This window comes from Ovis aries, chromosome 9 (assembly GCF_016772045.2).
Source record: "Ovis aries strain OAR_USU_Benz2616 breed Rambouillet chromosome 9, ARS-UI_Ramb_v3.0, whole genome shotgun sequence".
Taxonomy (NCBI): domain Eukaryota; kingdom Metazoa; phylum Chordata; class Mammalia; order Artiodactyla; family Bovidae; genus Ovis; species Ovis aries.
Genome location: NC_056062.1, coordinates 76,356,323 through 76,379,586, shown reverse-complemented (window position 1 = coordinate 76,379,586; position 23,264 = coordinate 76,356,323). Strand labels below are relative to the sequence as shown.

General features: G+C 37.5%; 1 protein-coding gene across 4 annotated transcripts in view; it reads right to left on the bottom strand.

Annotated features, from left to right (window-relative positions):
• Window positions 1-918: 918 nt before the first annotated feature.
• Window positions 919-23,264, bottom strand: part of YWHAZ (tyrosine 3-monooxygenase/tryptophan 5-monooxygenase activation protein zeta) — a 33,865-nt gene continuing 11,519 nt past the window's right edge. For 3 of the 4 annotated variants that reach the window (XM_012183375.4, XM_027972757.3, XM_060419922.1), the window contains exons 3-6: window positions 8,203-8,326; window positions 7,293-7,456; window positions 7,117-7,212; window positions 919-3,066 (exon numbers count right to left, since the gene is read on the bottom strand). In XM_012183375.4, coding sequence (XP_012038765.1) covers window positions 3,007-3,066; window positions 7,117-7,212; window positions 7,293-7,456; window positions 8,203-8,326 — 444 coding nt within the window. In that variant the 3' untranslated portion in view covers window positions 919-3,006. 4 annotated transcript variants of the gene reach the window in all.

Genomic DNA, 23,264 nt, shown 5'->3' with positions numbered 1-23,264 from the left:
GGAGTGGGCTGCCATTTCCTTCTCCAGAGGATCTTCCCAACCCAGGGACCGAACCCGGGTCTCCCACATTGCAGCCAGATGCTTTACCATCTGAGCCACCAGGGAAGCCCAATAAAGTTAAGACCTGATCACAAATAAATCTTTGACTGCAGATTACAAACTGGCTTTAACTAGTTTTAAAAATATGCTCTGGGCCATGGCAAGATTGGTGACTATTTTTAGAGAAGACAAGAAAACTCCTATAGTTACTAAGCCCCTTGACATTACCTTCTTTTAATCCTCTTTGACCCCCACCCCAACTGGAAAAGCTAGGACCACAGGCCAAAGTGGCAGCAAAATTCAGACTTTAACTGATCACACTGCTGCCCACTTACGAGGCACAGCTCTCAAGTGGATATATACATTTAACAACTCCAATACTACACATACACCAAATACAAAACATTGTTGAGGTCTCCAAATTCCTGGGAATGTAGACAGAAACAAACATGAAGCCTGAACTGGGGGCAATTTAAGAAATGTTATAAAAAATTTATTATTCGGATCTCAAGGCAAAAAAAGGTCTCAGGTTGAAATCTTCCTTTATCTACTGGGCACTACTATGCAGAAACATAGTAAAAGCTAATATTAATGAAATTTTATCACAATTTCAGAATCAAACTAGCTTAGCAGATGACTGAGGCACATAAGTAGGCAAATGAGACAAGCTTTAGATTTTATTTATAATTTATGTGAATAAGATCCATCTCCTCAGTCTAGCTTCATTCCCTGTAGCTATAAAAAGATTATTTCATGTCCTTGGCCTGGTGGTCAGAAGAAATAAACAGAAAAAGAAAAGAGCTGTGAGTGAAGATGCATTATCATGTTGTCCCAAATGCATAAGAGATCTTTTACTCCTTGAAAGAAAGACCCCAAGGCCTCCATTGCACTTTTATTTGAATGTAATATTTGGGACAGTTGTCCCAGAGGGCTAATTCCCAATTTAATCTGAGGTCATAATAAAACAAACAACAAAACAGTATTTGGGATTTCAGTTTCTCACCCTTATCATCAAGACTCACTGCCTCCCATCATCAGTATTTATTGAGCATTTACAGTGTACTAGGCACAATAGAACATACAGAAAACATTGTCCCTGCTCTTGAGGAGCTTACATTCTAGAAGAAAAAAAAAATACACCTCTTTTAAAATGGTTATTTTTGTTTGGTGTTTTCTGCAAGGTACTGAGGAGTAGGGTGAGCTTTGGGTATTACTTAGCCCCATCATTATTTAAAGAGAGGAAGGGGAGGAATTTAAAGGCAAAGACAATGACAGACCATTCAGGATAGGTAGGGTGTATAGGGAGGTAACACAATCTCATCAACTCAGGAGAGATTCACTGCAGTGAATAGGAGGAGGGAAATAGTCTGTGGGATGCAAGCAGAGGAAGCAGGGTGTCCTTAGACATTGAGTGGAGCCAGAAAGATCATGCGGCCTTTTCCCCCAGTACATGGCCACCAAGTAGGAATGGTTGGTGACAAGACAGAGGCTAAAAAAGGTAATCCTGTGCACCTGACAAATAGAAAGAAAGGATCAAAATTGAAGGCAGGCTATAAGAATACCAAGAAATTCTTAAAAACAAAAGTGATTTGGAAGCACAAAACTTACAGTTAATGCTACCCAATGTCATGATGGGCCAAGAACACTGTGGCTTCCTAAGTTAGAAAATGCCATATACCAAAATTTTAAATGGAATAACATTACTTTTTTCAATCAACTCCCCGTCTCTGAAAAAAATTTTCAGGGGGAAGGGGGAGTATAGGACATGGTTGGGAACAGTAGTAGTTATCTTAGTAGTATTTTACTGTTATGATAAACTTTGTATTCAAACTTGGTAAAAGCCCATTAGCTGCCAAGAGGGAATAAGGAATGAATTTCCAAAAATGTACAATTTTCTTTAGAGAAGTTTCAGAACCAAAAGACTAATTTACATGAAAAGCTGTAGAGAAAGTAGTTGAAAAGTCCATTCATAAAACTTTTATTCCACTTACATGAACTTAATACACGTGTTCTTAACAATTATGCTTGGATTGTTCATGAAAATCTCATAAGACATTAAACAAAGCTAGCCATCATCTCAAGTTATTTCCCTGTTAACTATTTTTACAGCACATGCATGTTAGGCAAGTATCAAAAAAAAAAAAAAAATCACAAAAGCAAAAAAAAAAACCAACTAAAAAAAGTTAAATACATGGGTTTTTGTTTTACTGCTGTGCTTGATACACATGAAGTAATGAATATCAAGCAATTCATTTTTACTGCATCTTTACTTGTACATTTGTTCTTAGGTTGCCTAAAACATTTAAATACAAATAAAATGAGTGTAGCAAAAATAATGAAAGCAAACAGCAGGTAACTTTACAAATAATGGAATGTGAACCGTTTCTGCCCTTATCCAGAGTAAATTGGGTCACAACTAAAGGAACACTTCTGTAGCTGCAGTCAACGGTGTGCACACTGAGTCTGAGTATTCCACAGATAACACATGGTTTAACATGCAATATCCATGGGATATCCATTTCTACTACAGCTTTGTAAATGCTCCAAACCTAAAAAGTACCCACAACTACACCTGTGATTGGAACCAATTATCCCTTTTATTCCCCACCAGGACATACCAATATGCAGGCAATTTTCTTTGCTTAGACATGGAAGCAGTTTTAACACTGGCCCTCGTGAAGCCACAATGTACCAGAAGTACTATGCCAAACGTTTATAACTCGTATAAAAATCCCACATCCCCATATTGGCCCCCTCAAGATGAAAACAGACAACTCCCTAAATGTTAACTGGCTCTACTCCCCTAATATTAAACATAAAAACCACATGGGAAATATAGAAATTCAAATAGAAGTAACATAAACCTGTCATAAATCGTAAACAAAAAACTATTTGTGGGACAGCATGGATGACAAATGGTCTACTGTGTAAATTTTAGAATGAGGCAGACAAAAGGTGGAAGGCAGGTTAATTTTCCCCTCCTTCTCCTGCTTCAGCTTCGTCTCCTTGGGTATCCGATGTCCACAACTAGTTAAAAAAGAAAGAAATAATTTTTAGTATATTTCAGCTCGAAAATTTTTTATTATATACGCCAAGGTACCAGAATGTAAGCACAATTACTGGAAGGCTTAAAAAATAGCAGCACTGAAAACAGCCTCAAGATATAAAACACCTCCAGGAAACTATCCAATATCCTGTGATTAAATCATAATAGAAAGTTAATACGAAAAAGAATGTTTATATGTGTAACTGAATCACTTTGCTATACAGCAGAAATTAACACAACATTGTAAATGAACTATACTTTAATAAATTTAAAAAAACACCTGAATATAACACATTTCCTACCTAATCATTCTCTCAGCACAGTAAATACATACCAGAGTTATCTTTAAATAACAATATCAGATTAAGGAAATTCTTGGCTATTCATAGAAGGTAAAGAAAAAGTAGATGAAATCATAGAAATGCCAATTCTAAACATCAACGGCTATCCGATTATAGCCTGTCTTCAAACGCTGCAGTGTGTGAGTTCAGTGCAACTAAACCATACCCCTCACCCCGGCCCGCGCTCAAGGCGCGCAAGGCTGACTTGACTACTTCCACCTCGTAGCTTTAGACTTCCACTCTAAGGAGAGTGCCACACTCTGTGACATTCAAGAGTCAGGAGCAAGTCTGGACTAAAATACAATATAACTTTACTAACATTTTTAGTTTAGGAAAACACACCTTTTGTGAATCTGTCTGATTCAAAATATCAACAGTTTTTCTAAGTCTAACCACCCTAAAATGATTTTTAGAGGTAATCAGAGAAGGACTATTTCAAGATGACCTTGAAATTCTATACTGCTTCACACTGGAAAATGAAAGAGGGGGAACCTTATTAATGTTTTTCTATCCCCTAAATTACCCATTAGTTTTACTAATCAAATACATTTCTGGCCTGGAAAGGAGACTCTTGGAACAATCATACAGTTAGCTGAATGATCTCTAGAAGTCTGTACTGCTTTTACTAAACTGGGAGTCTTGTAAGACAAAATAAAATTATCCTTCAACATTATCTTTCCACTTCTAACTTTCAAGGATCTTTGTATTTTTCACATAAACATGAAAAATTGGATAAAATGTGTTTCTCTTCCCAGGGTTATGTGTTGACAGTGTATGTCAACTGGATTCAGACTCAAATATTCGTTTCTACAAAAAATGTCTTTGCTTGACATGTGAGTGGACGATCAACCTTATAATGGTAACAGGCGATATGACCAGGGCTCAGAGAAGGCACATAATAGTGATAAAATCAGAATCTGAACCTTGGGTTTTCTTCTCACTCACCTCTTCAAGTATGCTCTTCAAGCTATACAGATACCAAAATTCAGCTGCAAGTACATATTTCACATCAGGCCCTCTCAAAAAGTGCTGACAATACAATTTAGTAGTGACTGGGTCTCAAATTCTACCTTTTAGAAGTACCTCATCATTTCAAAGCAGAAAAATATGAAAAATTAGCTAACAAACTGCAGTACTTCATTTAATGTACATAAAATTATTCGCTCTTTAAAATGGACTATACCATACCCTCTTGAAAATAATAACCTTCCAGTGTATAGGAAACCCTCAATTATACTTTCTAAAATAACTTTCAGTGTTTAATAACTAACAGCTATACAATATTGTTGAAAAAACTGCTGAGAACATTCAACACTAGAATATATAAACTGGTCCAGAAAACTGGCAATGGACTAGATAAAATAAAGCTGAGAAAAGTGAAATGTATACAGTGATGTACAGTCCCCAGAAGAAACGGACCTAAAGCTAATAAAAAACCAGTAGCACTAAACTATAATCTTCACTCCTAGCTCTTTATCTGGCACGTGACAGATACTTAACACTCTTTTCACTCAAGCCTCGTAACTTCAAATTTAGTATCTATGTGAAGAACGTAAAAACCCTGACCTATCAACCACCTGCAATATGTAGACTATTTGAATTTCAATGCAAGTTTAAAAAAACTATTGGGGGGAGAAAAAAAAGACAATATACAACAAAGACAATACAAAAAAAACAAGTGATAACTGAATGCAAGAAATTCACTATTAAGGAATTAACTGTGTACTTTCTCAGTGTGATACTGGCATTGTGGTTTTAATCTTTTTCAGTCTAGAGCAGCAGGCCTCAACCTCGTTGGCACCAAGGATCAATTTAGTGGAAGACAATTTTTCCATGGACCAGGGGCAAGAGATGTTTTGGGGAAGATTTAAGTATTTTACATTTATTGTGCTCCTATGAGAATCTAGACAGCATATTAAAAATCAGAGACATTACTTTGTCAACAAAGGTTCATCTAGTCAAGGCTATGGTTTTTCCAGTAGTCATGTATGGGTGTGAGAGTTGGACTTTTCCAGTAGTTATGTATGGATATGAGAGGTGGACTATAAAGAAAGCTGGGTGCAGAAGAATGATGTTTTTGAACTGTGGTATTGAAGAAGACTCTTGAGAGTCCCTTGGACTGCAAGGAGATCCAACCAGGCCTTCCTAAAGGAAGTCAGTCCTGGGTGTTCACTGGAAGGACTGATGTTGAAGCTGAAATTTCAATATTTTGGCCACCTGATGTGAAGAGCTGACTCATTTGAAAAGACCCTGATGCTGGGAAAGACTGAAGGCAAGAGAGGGGGCGACAGAGGATAAGATGGTTGATGGCATCACCAACTCCATGGACATGGGTTTGGGTAAACTCCAGGAGTTGGTGATGGACTGGGGTTGCTGATCTGACAGGAAGTGGAGCTAAGGCAGTAATGCAAGTGATGGGGCTGTAAAAACAGATGAAGCTTCACTCACTTGCCCACCCACCACTCACCTTCTGCAGTGCAGCCCAGTTCTTAACAGGCCACAGACCAGTACCAGTCTATGGACCAGGCGTTGGGGACCTTGGTCTATAGTATACCAAAAAGGGTAATCATGACCTGCCACAGTAATTCTTTTTTTTTTCCCTAAGAGACTAGACAAAATAGATGTCAAGACTATGCAGGGTATCTGAAATTTTACAACTAAAGTTATTAATGCCCTACCCCTAGCTACATAAATACTGTTGCTGTTTAGTTGCTAAGTCATGTCCAACTCTTTTACAGTCCCATTGACTGCAGCCTGCCAGGCTCCTCTGTCCATGTTATTTCCCATGCAAGAATAATGGAGTGGGTTGCTATTTCCTTCTCCAGGGATCGAACCTGTAAGTCTCCTGCACTGGCAGGCAGATTCTTAGCTTTGATCCACACCAGAGAAGCCCTACATGAATACAGAGGCAACTTTAGGGTCACCATTTTTAACAGACTTCAAAGATAACTTAAGCATACTTTTGAAACTAAAAGCAAAACTCTCCTGTGACTAAAATGGAAAGAACAGAATTATTTGCATTGAAATGAAAAATCAAATGGCCTATATAACTGAAAGTCCAAAACCATGAATTACATAATTATTTTAAAAACATGAATTTTAATAAATATGTAACTAGTAAAAGGGCACATTTTTAGTCCTTGGTCTAATATTTCAGCTTCTGTTGGTTTTCTTCAGTTTTTAAAGCAGATAGTATCTTACATTAAAAACAAAAAAAAAGGATTAGAAATATTCCTGTCGTAGTCTATAAAACATATATAAGCATACTTCAGAGATATTAAGAGTTCAATTTTAGATCACCGCAGTAAAGCAGAAATCAAAGTGAGTCACATAAATTTGTTTCCAGTACATATAAAAGTTATATTGACACCATACTGCAGTTTATTAAGCATGTATTATGTGTTTAAAAAAACCAATGTACATACCTTATTAAAAAATACTTTGTTGCTAAACAAAAGTTCATCATCAATTGAACCTTTAGCCACTGAAATCTTTGTTGGAGGGTTTGAATCACTGAAAATTACCAAAATGTGACCCAGAAACATGAGATGAGCAGAGAACCCTGCTCAATAGAGTTTCAACAAGGCTTCAATGTGTAAAAACTACAATATCTGAAGTACAATAAAACAGAAATGCACCTGTAATTTCTTCATTATTAATTCACCATTCACAGTGCTGTTAGGTACTTACTGTCAAGTTATCTCTCAGTAACTGCATTATTAGCGTGCTGTCTTTGTATGACTCTTCACTTAATGTATCAAGTTCAGCAATGGCTTCATCAAATGCCTGTGACCAAAAAAAACACCACAATTCAGTGCTCACATAATGACTACTGAATTTCCATGTAACAGGTAAAAAATACATACTGTCTTTGCAAGAGAGCAGGCTTTCTCAGGGGAGTTCAGAATCTCGTAATAGAACACAGAGAAGTTAAGGGCCAGACCCAGTCTGATAGGATGTGTTGGTTGCATTTCCTTTTTGCTGATTTCAAAAGCTTCTTGGTATGCTTGCTGTGACTGATCCACAATCCCTGGATAATAAAAGGCACCAAAATGTATCAATGAAAAGTACTTTGTTTTCATCCCTCGAACCAAATCTTTACTCATCCAGTAATAAATTCTGAAATACTAAGCTGCAGCAACTTTAAAACTGGCCCTTAAATTTAAAAAAATAAGCTTCTGCTAGAAACCTACCCTAGTCACTGATCAATGTCAAGACAAAATAACTCTGTAACCATCTCAGTATAATTTTTAGTTAGTCTGTACTGCTCTACAGTTATGCTGTAATTACTATGTCTTAAAATTGTGAGGAAACATTCCTATACATAAAATTGACTTGTGAGCAATCATACATTTTACGAAACCAATTACTAGGCAGTAGGTATACAGCTGACCCTTGAACAACACGGGGCTCAGGGATGGATACCAACTGTTGATGCAGCTGAAAATCTGAGTATAATTTTATAGCTGGCCCTTCACGTCCAACCTTGTATAATGTAGTACTATAATATTCACAGGAAAAAAAATCCCTGTGTAAATGGATCCGTGCAGCTCAATCTGTGTTCTTCAAGAGTCAACTGTACAGTCTCAGGAAAAAGGAAAAAAAGAAGGGAAGGGACAGGGACTGGGGGAAGAGAGAGAAACAGAGAGGAAAAGGGAGAAAGAGCAAGGAAGAGTGAGCAGAGTCCATTTGCTGCTCTTCCAACAACAGAACGGAAGAGACCACCTCTGGCCTCTGTGACTTTGTAGCGCCCAGCAACAGGCTGAGGCAGCATACCTTTCTTGTCATCACCAGCTGCAACCTCAGCCAAGTAGCGATAGTAGTCTCCTTTCATTTTCAAATAGAAGACTTTGCTCTCTGCTTGTGAAGCGTTTGGGATCAAGAACTTTTCCAAAAGAGACTTGGGGAGAAAAGAAACAGTCATAATAAGACTAAAATATTTATAAAATTCAGAGAATCTGCATTTCCAAAATACACACCACAACTTAAGTGATAAAATTTTAATAGCCACTCATTGCCAATACTACTACTTTTGAAAGTAGTAGGGTCATAAATTTGTGGTTTAGAAGCAGAAGCAATTTGGACAGCAATACTCGAAATTTGAAATTACTGTTCAGCTTACTATTTAAAGCTAATTTGAATACTGGCCTTTCCCTCATAATGCTTATTAATTTACATGCTGATAAAGACTACATGTTTCAATGAATGTGAAAGCATGAAAGTTGACAAAACTTTATTATCATGTGTTATTATGTTTTATTAATATATATTTAACAAACTGGCAAACTTTTCAGTTTCAAGGCAGTCATGACACTAAAATGGAAAGAAGACAGAAATTAACCTTTTGAGACTATGAAGGTATATGACATAGGCAGAAACTATTAATATAATAGACACTACCAGAGTCCATGGCAGAAGAAGCAGAACAAAACTTTATTTATAAAACTACAATTAAAGTAATACCTTCTAAGGTAAAAAGCTGTTCAAAGTAAAAGTTCTATTTTTCCTATCTAAATTAAGACACTGGTAGGAATATGAGAATTAAAGATCTGAAGAGTAAACCTTTAGTTCATTAAAGTGATTCTCAGCTAACAAGATAAATGTTTACCAATCACCTCAAACACGTAAAACTTCACCCTACATAATTCTGTTCAAAACTATAACAATCTAATTAAATCCATACATGCTAATAATTACACTCTACAAATGATTTCAGAAAACCTTGACTTCACTGTATTAGGGGGATTAAGGCACAATAAACTAGTGATTTTTTAAGGAGGAGAAAGATAATATTCCAGTAGTAGAATTAGGCAAAATGTTAACTGTTTTTTAAAATTCTCCACTTCCTACTAAATATACTCTACAAATCAAAGTCAATTTTCAACTGGGCTTAGCCCCAAACAAGTCTCAATCTTTACAAGGAATAAGGGTATTTAATTCTTGGTTTCTATTCTTATAGTTGCCCAATAGTTTAGTCTATACAGCACTTCCTTATATGCCAAACAGTTTGAAAAATGCTTTTAAATAGTAACTGTAACTTTTTATGTTTATCCCATTATCATGTTCCAAATGGTGAGTGGGTGAGTAAGCTTTAATCTAGCTTCTCTCCCCTTCCTACAACTTAAAACTACATATACTCAAATGAACTGGGTAGCTCCAAGTTGGCAGTAGGACCAGGTTGCAATGCATTACAGGAAAAGGTTGGAGGTGACAGAATTCAACCTGAAATAATATTTCCTGTGATTATTAGCTGGCCTGAAATCAGAAGAGCACTTTGGTTAGGTAACAAAATTCTTATTACACGACACCTCTCGGCTGCAAGTGTTCTGTCATTCATTCCTTCATTCAGTTTTAAGGCTTCCTAGGTGGTGCTAACGGTAAAGAATACAGCTGCCAATAAATGCAGGAGACTCGGGTTTGATCCTTGGGTGGAGAAGATCCTCTGGAGTAGGAAATAGCAACCTACTCCAGGATTCTTCTCTGGAAACTCTCAAGGATAGAGAAGTCTCGTGGACTACAATCCATGGACACACGCACACACAGTGTGAAACCTCAACCAGCCTCAAAATACAGGGACCCTCTGGGGTTGGAGCACCACTGCCTTCTCTGACGGAGGATGCCCACAACCGAAGACTTGGCAGAATTCAAACTTCTGCCGTCTTGTCCCTTAGACGCCATCATTCTCTTTTGAGGCATGAACACTCTGAACTTTAGGGCTGGTCTTTGAGGATCTGCCTCAACAGCATAAGAGCGTTCCATGTAATATAGTGGTTTTTAAAAATAAATGCCCAGGCCTCTTCAAGTTTTATATCTTAATACAAAATGTATTCATTCAACTATGGGAGACCGTACAGCACAATGGCTTTGGAGTCAGTCTAGGTTTAGACTATGGCACTCCACAGCTGGAAGGGTCAATTCCACTTCTGACTGGCTAGGCTAAAGGTTATGCTATGAAGTCTAACTAAAGAAAACGTGTATTGCGATTAACCAGAATTCACAAATAACTTTAAATTAAACAGCATGAAAAAAAAATATATATATATAAATTTAAAGAAGTCTCCATGTATTACTCAATTGTGAACTGCTCTTTGGCTCATTTATGTAAATTTATGATCATATGAAGAATATCTCCAAATGAAAGAAGTAACAAGTAAAAGCCTAACCATGAAATCAGTTCTCTAGGTATTTCTAATTCATATTTTACTGCTTCAACATTTTTTTAACATTGACTTATTCTCCAAAACTTAAATATCATTGTGTGAGGCACTGAAAACAGTGAGCAGGACAGAACAAGGATAAAATGTCAAGCAGGGAAGGCACTATAGAAACTAAGGATTAACACAGCCTGGTCACGTCCTTCCACTTTTCAATGACTTTTATCTAATCCACTGTGTATTTGTAAAGATAAAGGACACAAACGTGCAGTTAGTTAAGGGAAAATCATTTAAAGTAAGAATACAAACTTGGAGAAGTTACTTAGGCAAGGTGTCAATAAATGTCGTGAGAATTTGTAACCCATCTTTTATGAGTGGTAGCTTCTCTCTCTCTAAAACTACCATTTTACATTAGGGTAACTCACACTGAGAATTTTTCAATTAGCAATTAAGTACCTCTTCCTCCAAGGTGAACACTGAATTTATCCAAAACATCTGATTTAAAATAATCTACTTTTTAAAGCCATTAACTGGATGCACTCATCTCACACACTAATAAAGTAATGCTCAAAATTCTCCAAGCCAGAGGAACCAGAGATCAAATTGCCAACATCCGCTGGATCATCAAAAAAGCAAGAGTTCCAGAAAAACATCTATTTCTGCTTTATTGACTATGCCAAAGTCTTTTGACTGTGTGGATCATAATAAACTGTGGAAAATTCTTCAAGAGATGGGAATACCAGACCATCTGACCTGCCTCTTGAGAAATCTTTATGCAGGTCAGGAAGCAACAGTTAGAACTGGACATGGAACAACAGACTGGTTCCAAATAGGAAAAGGAGTACGTCAAGGCTGTATATTGTCACTCAGTTTATTTAACTTATATGCAGAGTACATCATGAGAAATGCTGGGCTAGAGGAAGCACAAGCTGGAATCAAGATTGCCTGGAGAAATATCAATAACCTCAGATATGCAGATGACACCACCCTTATGGCAGAAAGGGAAGAATTAAAGAGCCTCTTGATGAAAAAGGAGAGTGAAAAAGTTGGCTTGAAGCTCAACATTCAGAAAACTAATCATGGCATCCAGTCCCATCACTTCATGGCAAACAGATTGAGAAACAGTGAAAACAGGGACAGACTTTATTTTTTTGGGCTCCAAAATCACTGCAGATGGTGACTGCAGCCGTGAAATTAAAAGACACTTGCTCCTTGGAAGGAAAGTTATGACCAACCTAGATAGCATATTCAAAAGCAGAGACATTACTTTGTCAACAAAGGTCTGTCTAGCCAAGGCTATGGTTTTTCCAGTAGTCATATATGGATGTGAGAGTTGGACTATCAAGAAAGCTGAGCGCCAAAGAATTGACGCTTTTGAACTATGGTGTTGGAGAAGACTCCTGAGAGTCCCTTGGACTGCAAGGAGCCCCGACCAGTCCATCCTAAAGGAGATCAGTCCTGAGTGTTTATTGGAAAGACTGATGTTGAAGCTGAAACTCCAATACTTTGGCCACCTGATGCGAAGAGCTGACTCATTTGAAAAGACCCTGATGCTGGGAAAGACTGAAGGCAGGAGAAGGGGACGACAGAGGAGATGGTTGGATGGCATCACCAACTCCATGGACGTGGGTCTGAGTGAACTCCGGGAGTTGGTGATGGACAGGGAGGCCTGGCGTGCTGCAGTCCATGGGGTCACAAAGAGTCGGACTCGACTGAGCGACTGAACTGAACCGGAACCTACAAGTAACAAAAGGCAAAAGCCAGGCTGCTTACTGGCCTAATGATAAACCAAAAGGACCTAGTGCCAACACAGTGGTGAATGTTTCTGATAAAATGGTGACTACAAAAAGTTGAAAAAGCAAACTCATCACTCTGTACCCATTAAGTAAATACATAAGAGTTCTTTCTGTCACTTATATCTCAGTAAAGCAGTTAAAAATAAAAGGTGAGACAGGGATACATGACAAACTTAAAATCTTTTGATGACATAAAAGTAAAAACCATTTAGATTTAAACAAAAAAAGCAAGACAGACTGGATTAAGGATTAAATTTGGTTCCAAAGGCTAACTGTGAAAGAACAGAACTGTGGTAGACTGACTCCAGAGATGGCCTCCACCATGCTCCTGAGTCAAGGTTAACTTTGTTGATTAGCTTTAACCAAACAGAATGTGATAAAGATGACTCCTATTCCAGTTCCAGACCTAACCCTTATGAGGACTAGCAGTTTCCTCTATTGCTCTCTTTGAACCCTAAGCCAGCGTTAAAACAAAACAAAAAAACTATCCTGCTAGAGAGCAACGTCAAGTCAGCTCCAGTCATGAGACATGTTTAGTGAAGCCACACGCGTACTTCAGACCCAGCGGAAGACAGCAATGAATGACTACAGCCAACACCATGTGAAAAACTGTCCAAAAGAATCCAGACAAGCCACAGAGTCATGAAAAAGAATTAAATTACTGTGTTAGTTTTAATCGGTTTGTCATGCAGCAAGACACAATTGAGAAAATAAAAATATTACTTCAGTAATAAATGGCATTTTAACACTTAAATTAAGCACTTTATATGGATTAATTGATCCTTCCATAACCTTACCTCTGAGAGACAAACTACAATTAGCCCTGTATCATAGAAGACAACAAACAGGGCCCAGCAGTGTACGTGCTCAAACTACAGCTAAGCTGCAAAGGTGCAACTCCAACGAGGCAGTATGACCCGCTCTACACTGTCCTACATTTCCTCTGCCTACTAAGAAGCAGAACATGATTCAGAGATAGAAATTAGAAACCAAAGTTAAGGATGATGTTTTAGCTCTACACTGTGCTGATGAGACCAAATCTAGAGTATGTTGTTCCTTTAAAAATAGAGATTTCACTGCCAGTCCAGTGGTTAAGACTCCACTCTTCCACTGCAGGGGACAAGGATTTGAGTCTTGGTGGGGGAACTAAGATGTCAAACGCCCCACCCCAAAATATCTAGACAGGCTTTGACAAACTGGAGGGTATCTAAGAAAGCAAGCAAGAATGTTGATGAAACTAGAAACAGTCATGAAAGCTGAAAAAAAAATTTAACATGAATGGCTCCAGAAGACAAGACTAAATTTAGGCAGAGGCAGATTTCTGCTCAGTATGAGAAAACTTATGAAACAAATTTGGAATAGGTCATCTCATTAGATGGCAAGTTCTACTCTTACAGAAATTTTAAAGGAGCAAATCACTATTTTTCAGAGATTCATAAATCAGATGTGGTTTCATTCAACTCTGAGATATGGAAGATACCAAATTCACTGAATTAAGTTAACTAGAGGCGATTTAAGTATGTTAATTTATCAGATTGAACAAAGAGAAATAAACATTCAATTTTCCAGATTTAAAAGCCAGAGGAGAAAAGCATGATGGAAGGGACAAGACCATGATGGGAATAAAAACAGAAGTGAAAAAAAGGAAGCTGCACTTCTTAGAAAGCAGGAGTGACAAGAAAAATTGGAGAACAGAAAACAAAGAGTAAAGAACTAATAGCTATTTTCAAAACATACGTAAACCAGAATACCCTGCGCTAGGTATATAATACAACCTCCTATGTTTCATTCATGTATACCAGGTACAATGAAGGTGATGACAGCTGGGACACTGTGACAATCTAAATTTAAAAGGAGACAGCATTACACAAGGAAAGACGCAAACAAGGTGCCACAATTTCTATTTCTAAAATGAAGGTTAGGCTGACTACTAATGTACCTTTCACTTGTGAAATTCTCCATATAACACAGTACCCTGACTTTCTAATCTAATTTATAACAGGAAAGGATTTTCGTGTCAAAGGCAAGCTTTCACGTTGTGCACCCACACACTGGACAGGGGCTGCCATGTGAACACACAGGGACCTCGCTGAAACAGAAGCTGATTTAGATTTACAGTAGTTTCTCAAGCACTTAAAAAAAATCTGTTTTTGACGATAGCTACTGTCTTGTAAAGATAATCATGGTCATTTAAAAAATACCTAAAATCAATTCGCTAAATTAGAGTTAATGCATGTTCTGACTTTATGCAGTAGTCATCTCAATAACGGGACTGGAAGCATAAAACCTACATCTGAAACGTCTCTCTAAATGGTTCATAATCCAAGCTAAATACATGATGTAATTCTGGAGAGGTTGCTGAACCTTAATCTCATCAACAGACATAAGGGTTTGAGATTTTAGAGTTAAAAAAGATTTTTTTTTTCCTTTACAGTATCAAGTACAATTAACTTCCTAGGTTGTAAAAACACTTCAAGATATATGGGGTGAAGTAATGATTTCCGCCCCCAAGTTAAACTACCCAAGGCAGAATATATAAACAATAGTTTCTAACACGTCTTGATCCAAAGAAGGTCAATGCTTTGACTTTGGGAGTGTATTAATACTAAGGAACCTTATAAACTGACAGGTTATCTAGTTCTGATTGCGCTTCTTAAGGCTCAACCTGCCACCACTACAATAAATATTTAATCCTAACCATGGTCAAATATTTCTAATAAAAGGTTTGTAAAGTGAAAATCCACCTCTATTCTAATGATATACCTCTCTCTCTCACTGTCCTTCAATCTGACTACAGACTGAATATTAAGAGTAAAACATCAACTCTTTAGGAACAATTAAGACTAGAGAACACTCTAAAACACCAAAACTGCTGCTGACCTGGTGGCGGCAAGGCCCTAATTTCTGGGCATCCAAGCATTTCTTGGAGCAACAGTTTGGGGTAATAGAAACAATATAAACTAAAATCAGGCAAACTTATATCCCTGTCTAATCATTAATTTTGAGATCTCAGGCAAGTTAATCTCTCAGAACCTTAATTTTCTCATCTATAAAAGAATTAAACAAAATTTAATTTTATATAATGATTTATCCTTTAATAAAAACATACAAATTTAAAATGAAAATCTACTTCAAAAGGCAGCTATGAGGTCTGAGTATTAATATAAATAGGAAAGCACCAGTCACAGTACCTGACACAGTAGGCACACTCTGTTGCTGCTGCTGCTAAGTCGCTTCAGTTGTGTCCGACTCTGTGCGACCCCACAGACGGCAGTCCACCAGGCTCCGCCGTCCCTGGGATTCTCCAGGCAAGAACACTGGAGTGGGTTGCCATTTCCTTCTCCAATGCATGAAAGTGAAAAGTGAAAGGGAACTTGCTCCATCGTGTCTGACTCTTAGTGATCCCATGGACTGCAGCCTACGAGGCTCCTCTGTCCATGGGATTTTCCAGGCAAGAGTACTGGAGTGGGGAGGCACACTCTACTCAGACATGAATTTAAAGCCTGGGGATCTTGACATTCAAAAATCTGCTTTAGTGTGCTCCCTGGTGGCTCAGACGGTAAAGCGTCTGCATACAATGCAGGAGACCGGGTTCAATCCCTGGGGAGGGAAGATGTCCTGGAGAAGGAAATGGCAACCCACTGCAGTATTCTTGCCTGGAAAATCCCATGGATGGTGGAACCTGGTAGGCTACAGTCCATGGGGTCAGGTCTCAAAAGAGTCAGACAAGACTGAGCAACTTCACTTCACTCTCAATTTTAGTACTCTACTTTGGGTTCAGTCATCAAAAGTTTGTTTATCTAGTAAGAGTGGTGAAATAATGCACAAAAAAACCCTTTCATTTAAAACACAGGATTAAATTACATCAAAGTACAAAAGATAAAGGAAATATTTTCCATTAGTACTTATTCTTTTTACAGCAAACGTGTAAAGGGCACAAACTACGGAAACACTGCTTACTAGCCACGTCAACTTGACAAAGTTCTGGAATTTCTCTGGGCCTCAGGTTTCTCATCTGTAAAAGAGATACTGGAAAATAGGTACAACTTCATGAATCTCTCCCAACAGACGCCCAGGGTCCAAAGATCCCTTTTTAAGAACTGCTGACTGACTTAGAGCAATCTGAACCATCCACCTTTCAATATACCAAGCTCTAAATGTATATTCTCCCTCAAGCTAATTCTCAGCAATACACTAGTTTCTGCCAATATCAACAATGGACTAACTAAATTATGTTACACTCATAAAACACTATACTGACATTACAAAGAAGTTGTGTGCCAATATGGAATGAAGCATAAAATATAATCAAAGTGTTGTGTGTGTGGATACAACTTACAGAACAGTTTCTATATGATCCTACTTATATATATTCTTCAAGGACAGAACTGTTTGCACAGGCACTGTAAGTTCCCAGGATACAAAAAAAAAAAAGACTGTAAGAGATTACCTCTGAATAACTGAGATGATGTAGAGAGAGTTTAATTTTTTAACTTTATATCCTATGTTCTGCAACATCTGTTATTCAGAACAATATAAAGTGAAATTTAATTATGATTTTGCACCTTCAACTTTTCATGTATGTACTCTCAACCTGCTTACAGGCTCCTTAAAGACACATGTTTTGCACATATTAAGCACTCAAACATCAAATCCCAAGGCCAAATTAACGTGCTATTTTAACAGCTTCATTTAAATATAACAGAGGAAACTTAGAACAATCTTGACTATCGAGAGCTCATCATCTTCGCAAACTTCTAAACAGTTTAAGTAAAATGTGATGGCAATTACTGAAGCTGATATTGAAAGTTAGATAATGAATATTTTGCTCCAAGAGGAAAAACGTTCTGTTTCTTTAAAGACCTAAAGTCAATAAAGTAAAGTCGCTCAGTCATGGTCGACTCTTTACAACCCCACGGACTGTAGCCTATCAGTCTCCTCAGTCCATGGAATTTTCCAGGCAAGAGTACTGAAGTGGGCTGCCATTTCCTTCTCCATTAAAGACCTAATTGTTCAAAAATGACAGGTGTCTGGTTGCTGTTCTACGCACATACATTCAGAAATAGCAGCCAAAGGGCAAGCTAGGTACATCCCAATATGCTTTCAGGATCCTTGGATAAGCTCTAGGTTCTATGCAATGACTCTAGAGGGGGCAACTGAGGAAGACAAAACAACAAAAATTCACCAGAGATAGGGTGGGAGAATAGTCTGAGGCAGTAAGGTGAAGTAAATCTGTTTGGAAGTCAGAACACCCAGATTTCGGTAGTGAAACTCTGCCACCAAGAGCAAATAGAGGAGTTTCAGATAAAAAACCATGATACACCCCCTCATTCAAGCTACTGTATTTTATAACAGCATTCTTTTCAAAACCTTCTTTCCAAATTTCATCCCAGGAAAGCTTCTCTAACCCACCATTCTTCCTTTATTAAGTGAGAATCAGACATTATATAGACTATAATGGGTATTTACTAATTTTTTGAAGTGTTTACTACAGCTCTGAAGAATGACCACCTGCCATGAAGAACTCATATCACTGGGCTATAGGCTATGATTTGGCTTGTCAATTAGAATGAAATGAAGTGAAGTGAAAGTCGCTCAGTCATGTCTGACTCTTTGTGACCCCATGGACTATACAGTCCATGGAATTCTCCAGGTCAGAATACTGGAGTGGGTAGTCTTTCCCTTCTCCAGGGGAGCTTCCCAACTCGGGGATTGAACCCAGGTCTCCTGCACTGCAGAAGGATTTACCAGCTGAGCCACAAGGGAAGCCTGTCAATTAGAATACATGAAGCCAATTAATAAAATTAAATTTCAAAAGAAAATTACAAGTTATAAAGCTGGGATATCTTCCCCTTTCAAAAAAGTAATCCATTCATTATAAAATGACATTAGCACTTTGGCAAACTATATTTAGTTCTATGTGGCTCAGATGGTAAAGAATCTGCCTGCAATGCAGGAGACCCAAGTTTGATCCCTGGGTCAGGAAGATCCCCTGGAGAAGGTAATGGCAACCCAGTCCAGTATTCTTGCCTAGAGAATCCCATGGACAGAGGAGCCTGGTGGGCCACAGTCCATGGGGTCAGAAAGAGCTGGACACAATTGAGGGACTATCAAAAGGATCTGCCTACAATTCGGGAGACCCAGGTTCAATCCCTGGGTTGGGAAAACCTCGTGGAGAAGGAAATGGCAACCCACTCCAGTATTCTTGCCTGGAGAATCCCATGGACAGGGGAGCCTGACAGGCTATAGTCCACGGGATCCCAAAGAGTCGGACACAACTGAGCAACTTCACTTTCACTTTTCATTGATTAGAAAAAATCATATTTACGGGGCACATCTATTGTAAAAAAAATTTAATGGGTACTTTTATACTATAGGGAGTTTTTAGAAGTCTCACTGCTGTTTAAATTTGAAAATATAATGTCCCAAAAATAATGGTTTGGTAACAGAACAACAGCATGTGTATCCTAATATGATACACCAAGGAAGGCACAGTGTCATTCCCAGGAATTTTCCCCGAAAATGCACAATCTGAATTTACTCATGAGAAAATCACCAGATGAATCCAAACCAAGGAATAGTTTACCAAAAAAAGAAACTGGCCAGAACTCTTGAAAAAAGTGGCAAATACGTAAAAAGGCAAAGACTGGAAAACTGATCCAGATTAAACTAGAGTAAGGAGACAAGACAAACTGTGATCCTGGACTGAATTCTGGACCAGAATTCGGCAATTATGGTGGTACACTTTGTAAGTGCTATGGGTTACATAAGTTTATTTTATCCATTATTTTATTAATTTATTGATTTTGACCATTAAGAGAACCAGGTAAAGGATACATGGGAACATTTTAGATTATTTCAAAATAAAAAGTAAAAAAAATAACAGGCTAGAAAAGACCATTTAATTACCATATGGTAAAAGAGGATACTTTCCCTTTTGGTTATTTAATATTACAATTATTATATAAAAGTTTTAAAGAGGAAATTGGATTCTTTTTCTGGAAGATTATCATTGAGTTCTGCACTCCAACCTTATACCATTTTTCATGCTCATCTGACTTTTTCAAATTTCCTTATCAGGCTGGTAAAACTTGTGTTTAGGAGATAATACGAAAACGAGTGATGTAGTTGTAAATAAAAATATGAGGGGTGGAGACGAGGTTCCCACTTCGTTTCAGACTATATTCCACCAACTGGTCACACTTTAATTTCCATTAATGTAAATATACCTTAAAAAAAAAATCACTAAGCAAATACTAAATAGTCCCAGAATATCAAAGCAAAATAATCAACTTCTAATGAGACATTTATGGACTACAATTTGAAAACAGCTGGGGAAGCATCTCCTTTGACTTGACCTCACTAGATATGTGTACACTGGAAAGACCAAGCCTCTACACCCATTCCTCTCTTTTAGATTGTATAATCATAGCCCTTTTCCACGAACACAACAAAGATAAAGAGGTCAGGATATAGATATTACACATTTATACCAATCAAGCATAAAAAATGTTGATGGTTAAAAGGTGCCAAGAACTTGAAGCACAAGGCGTTCAAGTGTGATTCCTGTTATTTTCAAGTATAAAACTCTAAAAATGCAGTCTAAAACTAAAGCCATCACTTTTAATGAAAATGTTATTCTTCCCAGCTTGCAAGATGGGATTTAACCTTCACTAAAAACACACCTCTAACTTCTCTAATATCCAACTTATCAAACAATTCAAACACATGAAATTCCAATGAAACAAAAAGTGGTCACTCTTTGCAAATTAAATGCAACTGGATCTCTCCTAGATTTACCAACACCCATACAAGTCAAGCAACTAGACAAAATCTTGTTGTACTTCAGCATCTTGATCTGTGAAAATGAAAAAACCAGGTAGGGCATATGCTCCTTTAAGCCTAAAATCCATTGATTCAATAAAATTCACCTCCCAATTTATTATCCAATTTAAAAACTCAGAAGCCCCACAAATGTCATTTTAAATATCTTCAATATGAAATTTATTTCAACAGCACAATGCAGAAGGTCAAAATTCTGGTATTGCACAATTCCCTTGTGCACAGAGAATTTCCCAAAACTTTCACTTTGAGGAAAGAGAGTGAAAAGAAAGTGGCTATTGTAAAAAGAAAGTGGCTATTTTCGTTGAGATAAAAGGCCCATCAATTTGGAAATTGTTCTCTTACTCCCTCTTGTGGCTGGATTGCTTTCTTTTCAATTACAACTTCATCAGTTGCTTCCAAAAGTGCTCCACCAAAACTGCTAGAGAATTAGGTGGTGTCAAGAACTGATTTGGGGCTCCCCTGGTAGTTCAGCTGGTAAAGATGGGCCCGCAATGCAGAATACCCAAGTCTGATCTCTGGGTCAGAAAGATTCCCTTGGAGAAGAAGACAATGGCAACCCACTCCAGTAATCTTGCCTGGAGAATTCCACACACAGACCATGGAGTCGCAAAGAGTCAGATATGATGAAGCAACTAACACACACGCGCACACATGAATTGATTTAGTTGGTATTTGTACACTTTTTGACTTTCTGTGCAATGCTGGCACAAAGTAATATTTTAGGTGTTTTATGAATAAGGTCACACTGCTATAAATGGGCAGAGCTGCTTAACTTCAAGGATGGAATCATACAGGACTCTGACCAGCCACTTAACTGAATGCATTTTCCATTAGTAAGAACTGGTAAATCTGCACCATATAAGTTTCAGCATATCAACAAGAAATTTGATAAAGCCAAGATTCAAAATGCACCTCCTAAAAATTAAGATGGTGAAACATACCAAAAAGAACTTACCGAGTATTGACTGGTAACTGCTAAAACTGACACTAGGGGGTTTTCCTTCTCCCCTTCCCCAGAGCCCTTTTCAGAGCTGGCATTACTGTTGACCTGGGCTGAAGTTTCTCACCCATCAAAGCTCCATTTCCCAGTATTTCCATCACGAAGGATGCTTTGTTTAAAAAAAAAAACAACTCATTTTTTATAGTGTTTTAAAAACTTGCATATGCACATTGTATATTATGTACAGCTCCCTAGTGGACCAGATTTTATCAGCCACTTTTTAAATAGAAGGCTGAAGACCAGTTCTTCTGAATTTGACCAACACAGCACTTTCCCCTCTAGGTTGCTGAGATTTCTATGAACAGAGGCTTTTTTTTCCCCGTTAGTATTATTTTTTAATTTTACTTTTTACAACGTTAGTTGGTTTCTGCTGTAGGGCAATGTCAATCAGCCATAACCATACATATATCCCCCTCTCCCTAGTGGGCCTCCCTCCCCTCCCCCATCCCACCCCCTGGGTCATCAGAGTGCAGGCTGGGCTCCCTGCGTTATACAGCAACATCCCACTATTGGATAGTGTTGAGTAGAAACTTTTTATATTTATTATGTTTTTCTTTATAGCACACAGCTTATAAAATAGCAGGTGATAAATTAAACTTATTAACATTCTCCTAAATTTAATATCCAATAAACTAACCCTCAATGCAGTGATATCAAAGAAGCACAGAAGTGATACCAAAGAAGGTAAGCAGTATATTTGCTATTTAATATCAACACAGGGGTGTACTAACTCTACATAAAATACCCTACAGGTAGATGCTACTATTATCATTTCCATTTTGAATATGTGGAAACAAGAGTCACAGAGATGAAACACTTGCCCAAGGTCATAAAAAAATGAATCAAAGAAAATTCAAACCACCAAAGTCTACGTAGACTGTGCTAGGTTATGTCACCCTTTTAAAGTAAAGCAGCAGTTTACATTTTTAGAAATGTTACACAAGATTATTCTTCAAGTCTTATCCCTATGATCCAATTAAGTCTGATGATAATGGACTTAATGGTGGAAACGATCAAAGAGGAAACTGAAAGGAAAGGTCATTACAAGAGCATGATTCTTCTGATGTCATAAACATCTAGCAGAAAAATACTCATCAAATTACTGACTTGAGAACTTGCTTGTTCTAAGTATACTACAACTCACCTACATAAATCAATGTCCTCAACTGTCCATTTCCCAGAATAACATTTTGTAATGTGTTTTGAGTAAGATTTTTACCAAGTGCCCCTGGGTTGAATGTGGTTCAAGTGTTCCTTTGAAATTCTGGGCAAGAATGTATGTTTTAATGTATGTTTTAAGAAGAAAAAATAATTATGATCTGACAATTCACAAGTCTTGAATGTTGATTCAAGAGAAGCGGGTCTATCTCAGAAACACATTTATATTTAATCACCTGGATGAGAAACATTCAACTCACCACTGGGTTCCTGGGTAATACTGTTAATCTGAAAGAACCCCCAGATCCCCCAACTTGTTTGCAAGACAGAAGTTAACTTCCACTAAAACATTTCTAACTTCTCTAATGTTGTCCAACTCATTAAGCAATTCAAGTCAATCCCTGTACCACAAAAATTGGGCACTCCTGGGACTCCTGGTTTTAAAAGAACGAACATGCATACAAGTCAACCTATTGGACAAAGTCTTAGCTTGAGTTGCTTCACTCTATAAATTAACATTTGGATTATCTTTATGTTCTTTCTTTGTCATCTGTTATAACCATATTTTTATTTGGAGGAGAACAGAAGAAAGCTCACAAATCCCATTGTGAGAAACTAAGAAAAAGATTATATGCTGAACTCTTATATTAATCTATTCCAATAAAAACAAATGTGAATGTGTGTCATCAACAGGGCCACACTGCTAACAAGTCACCTATATTCATCCATGCTATGCTGTCCCCAAGACCCATACTATAGCAAAAGAATGTCAACAGAATAGAATTAGTGAAATCTGCCAAGATATAAAACTATTTTATAGCACACTACTACTTATGTTATACGTTAACAGAAAATGTAAAACTGTCATCAATGACAAACTGCAAT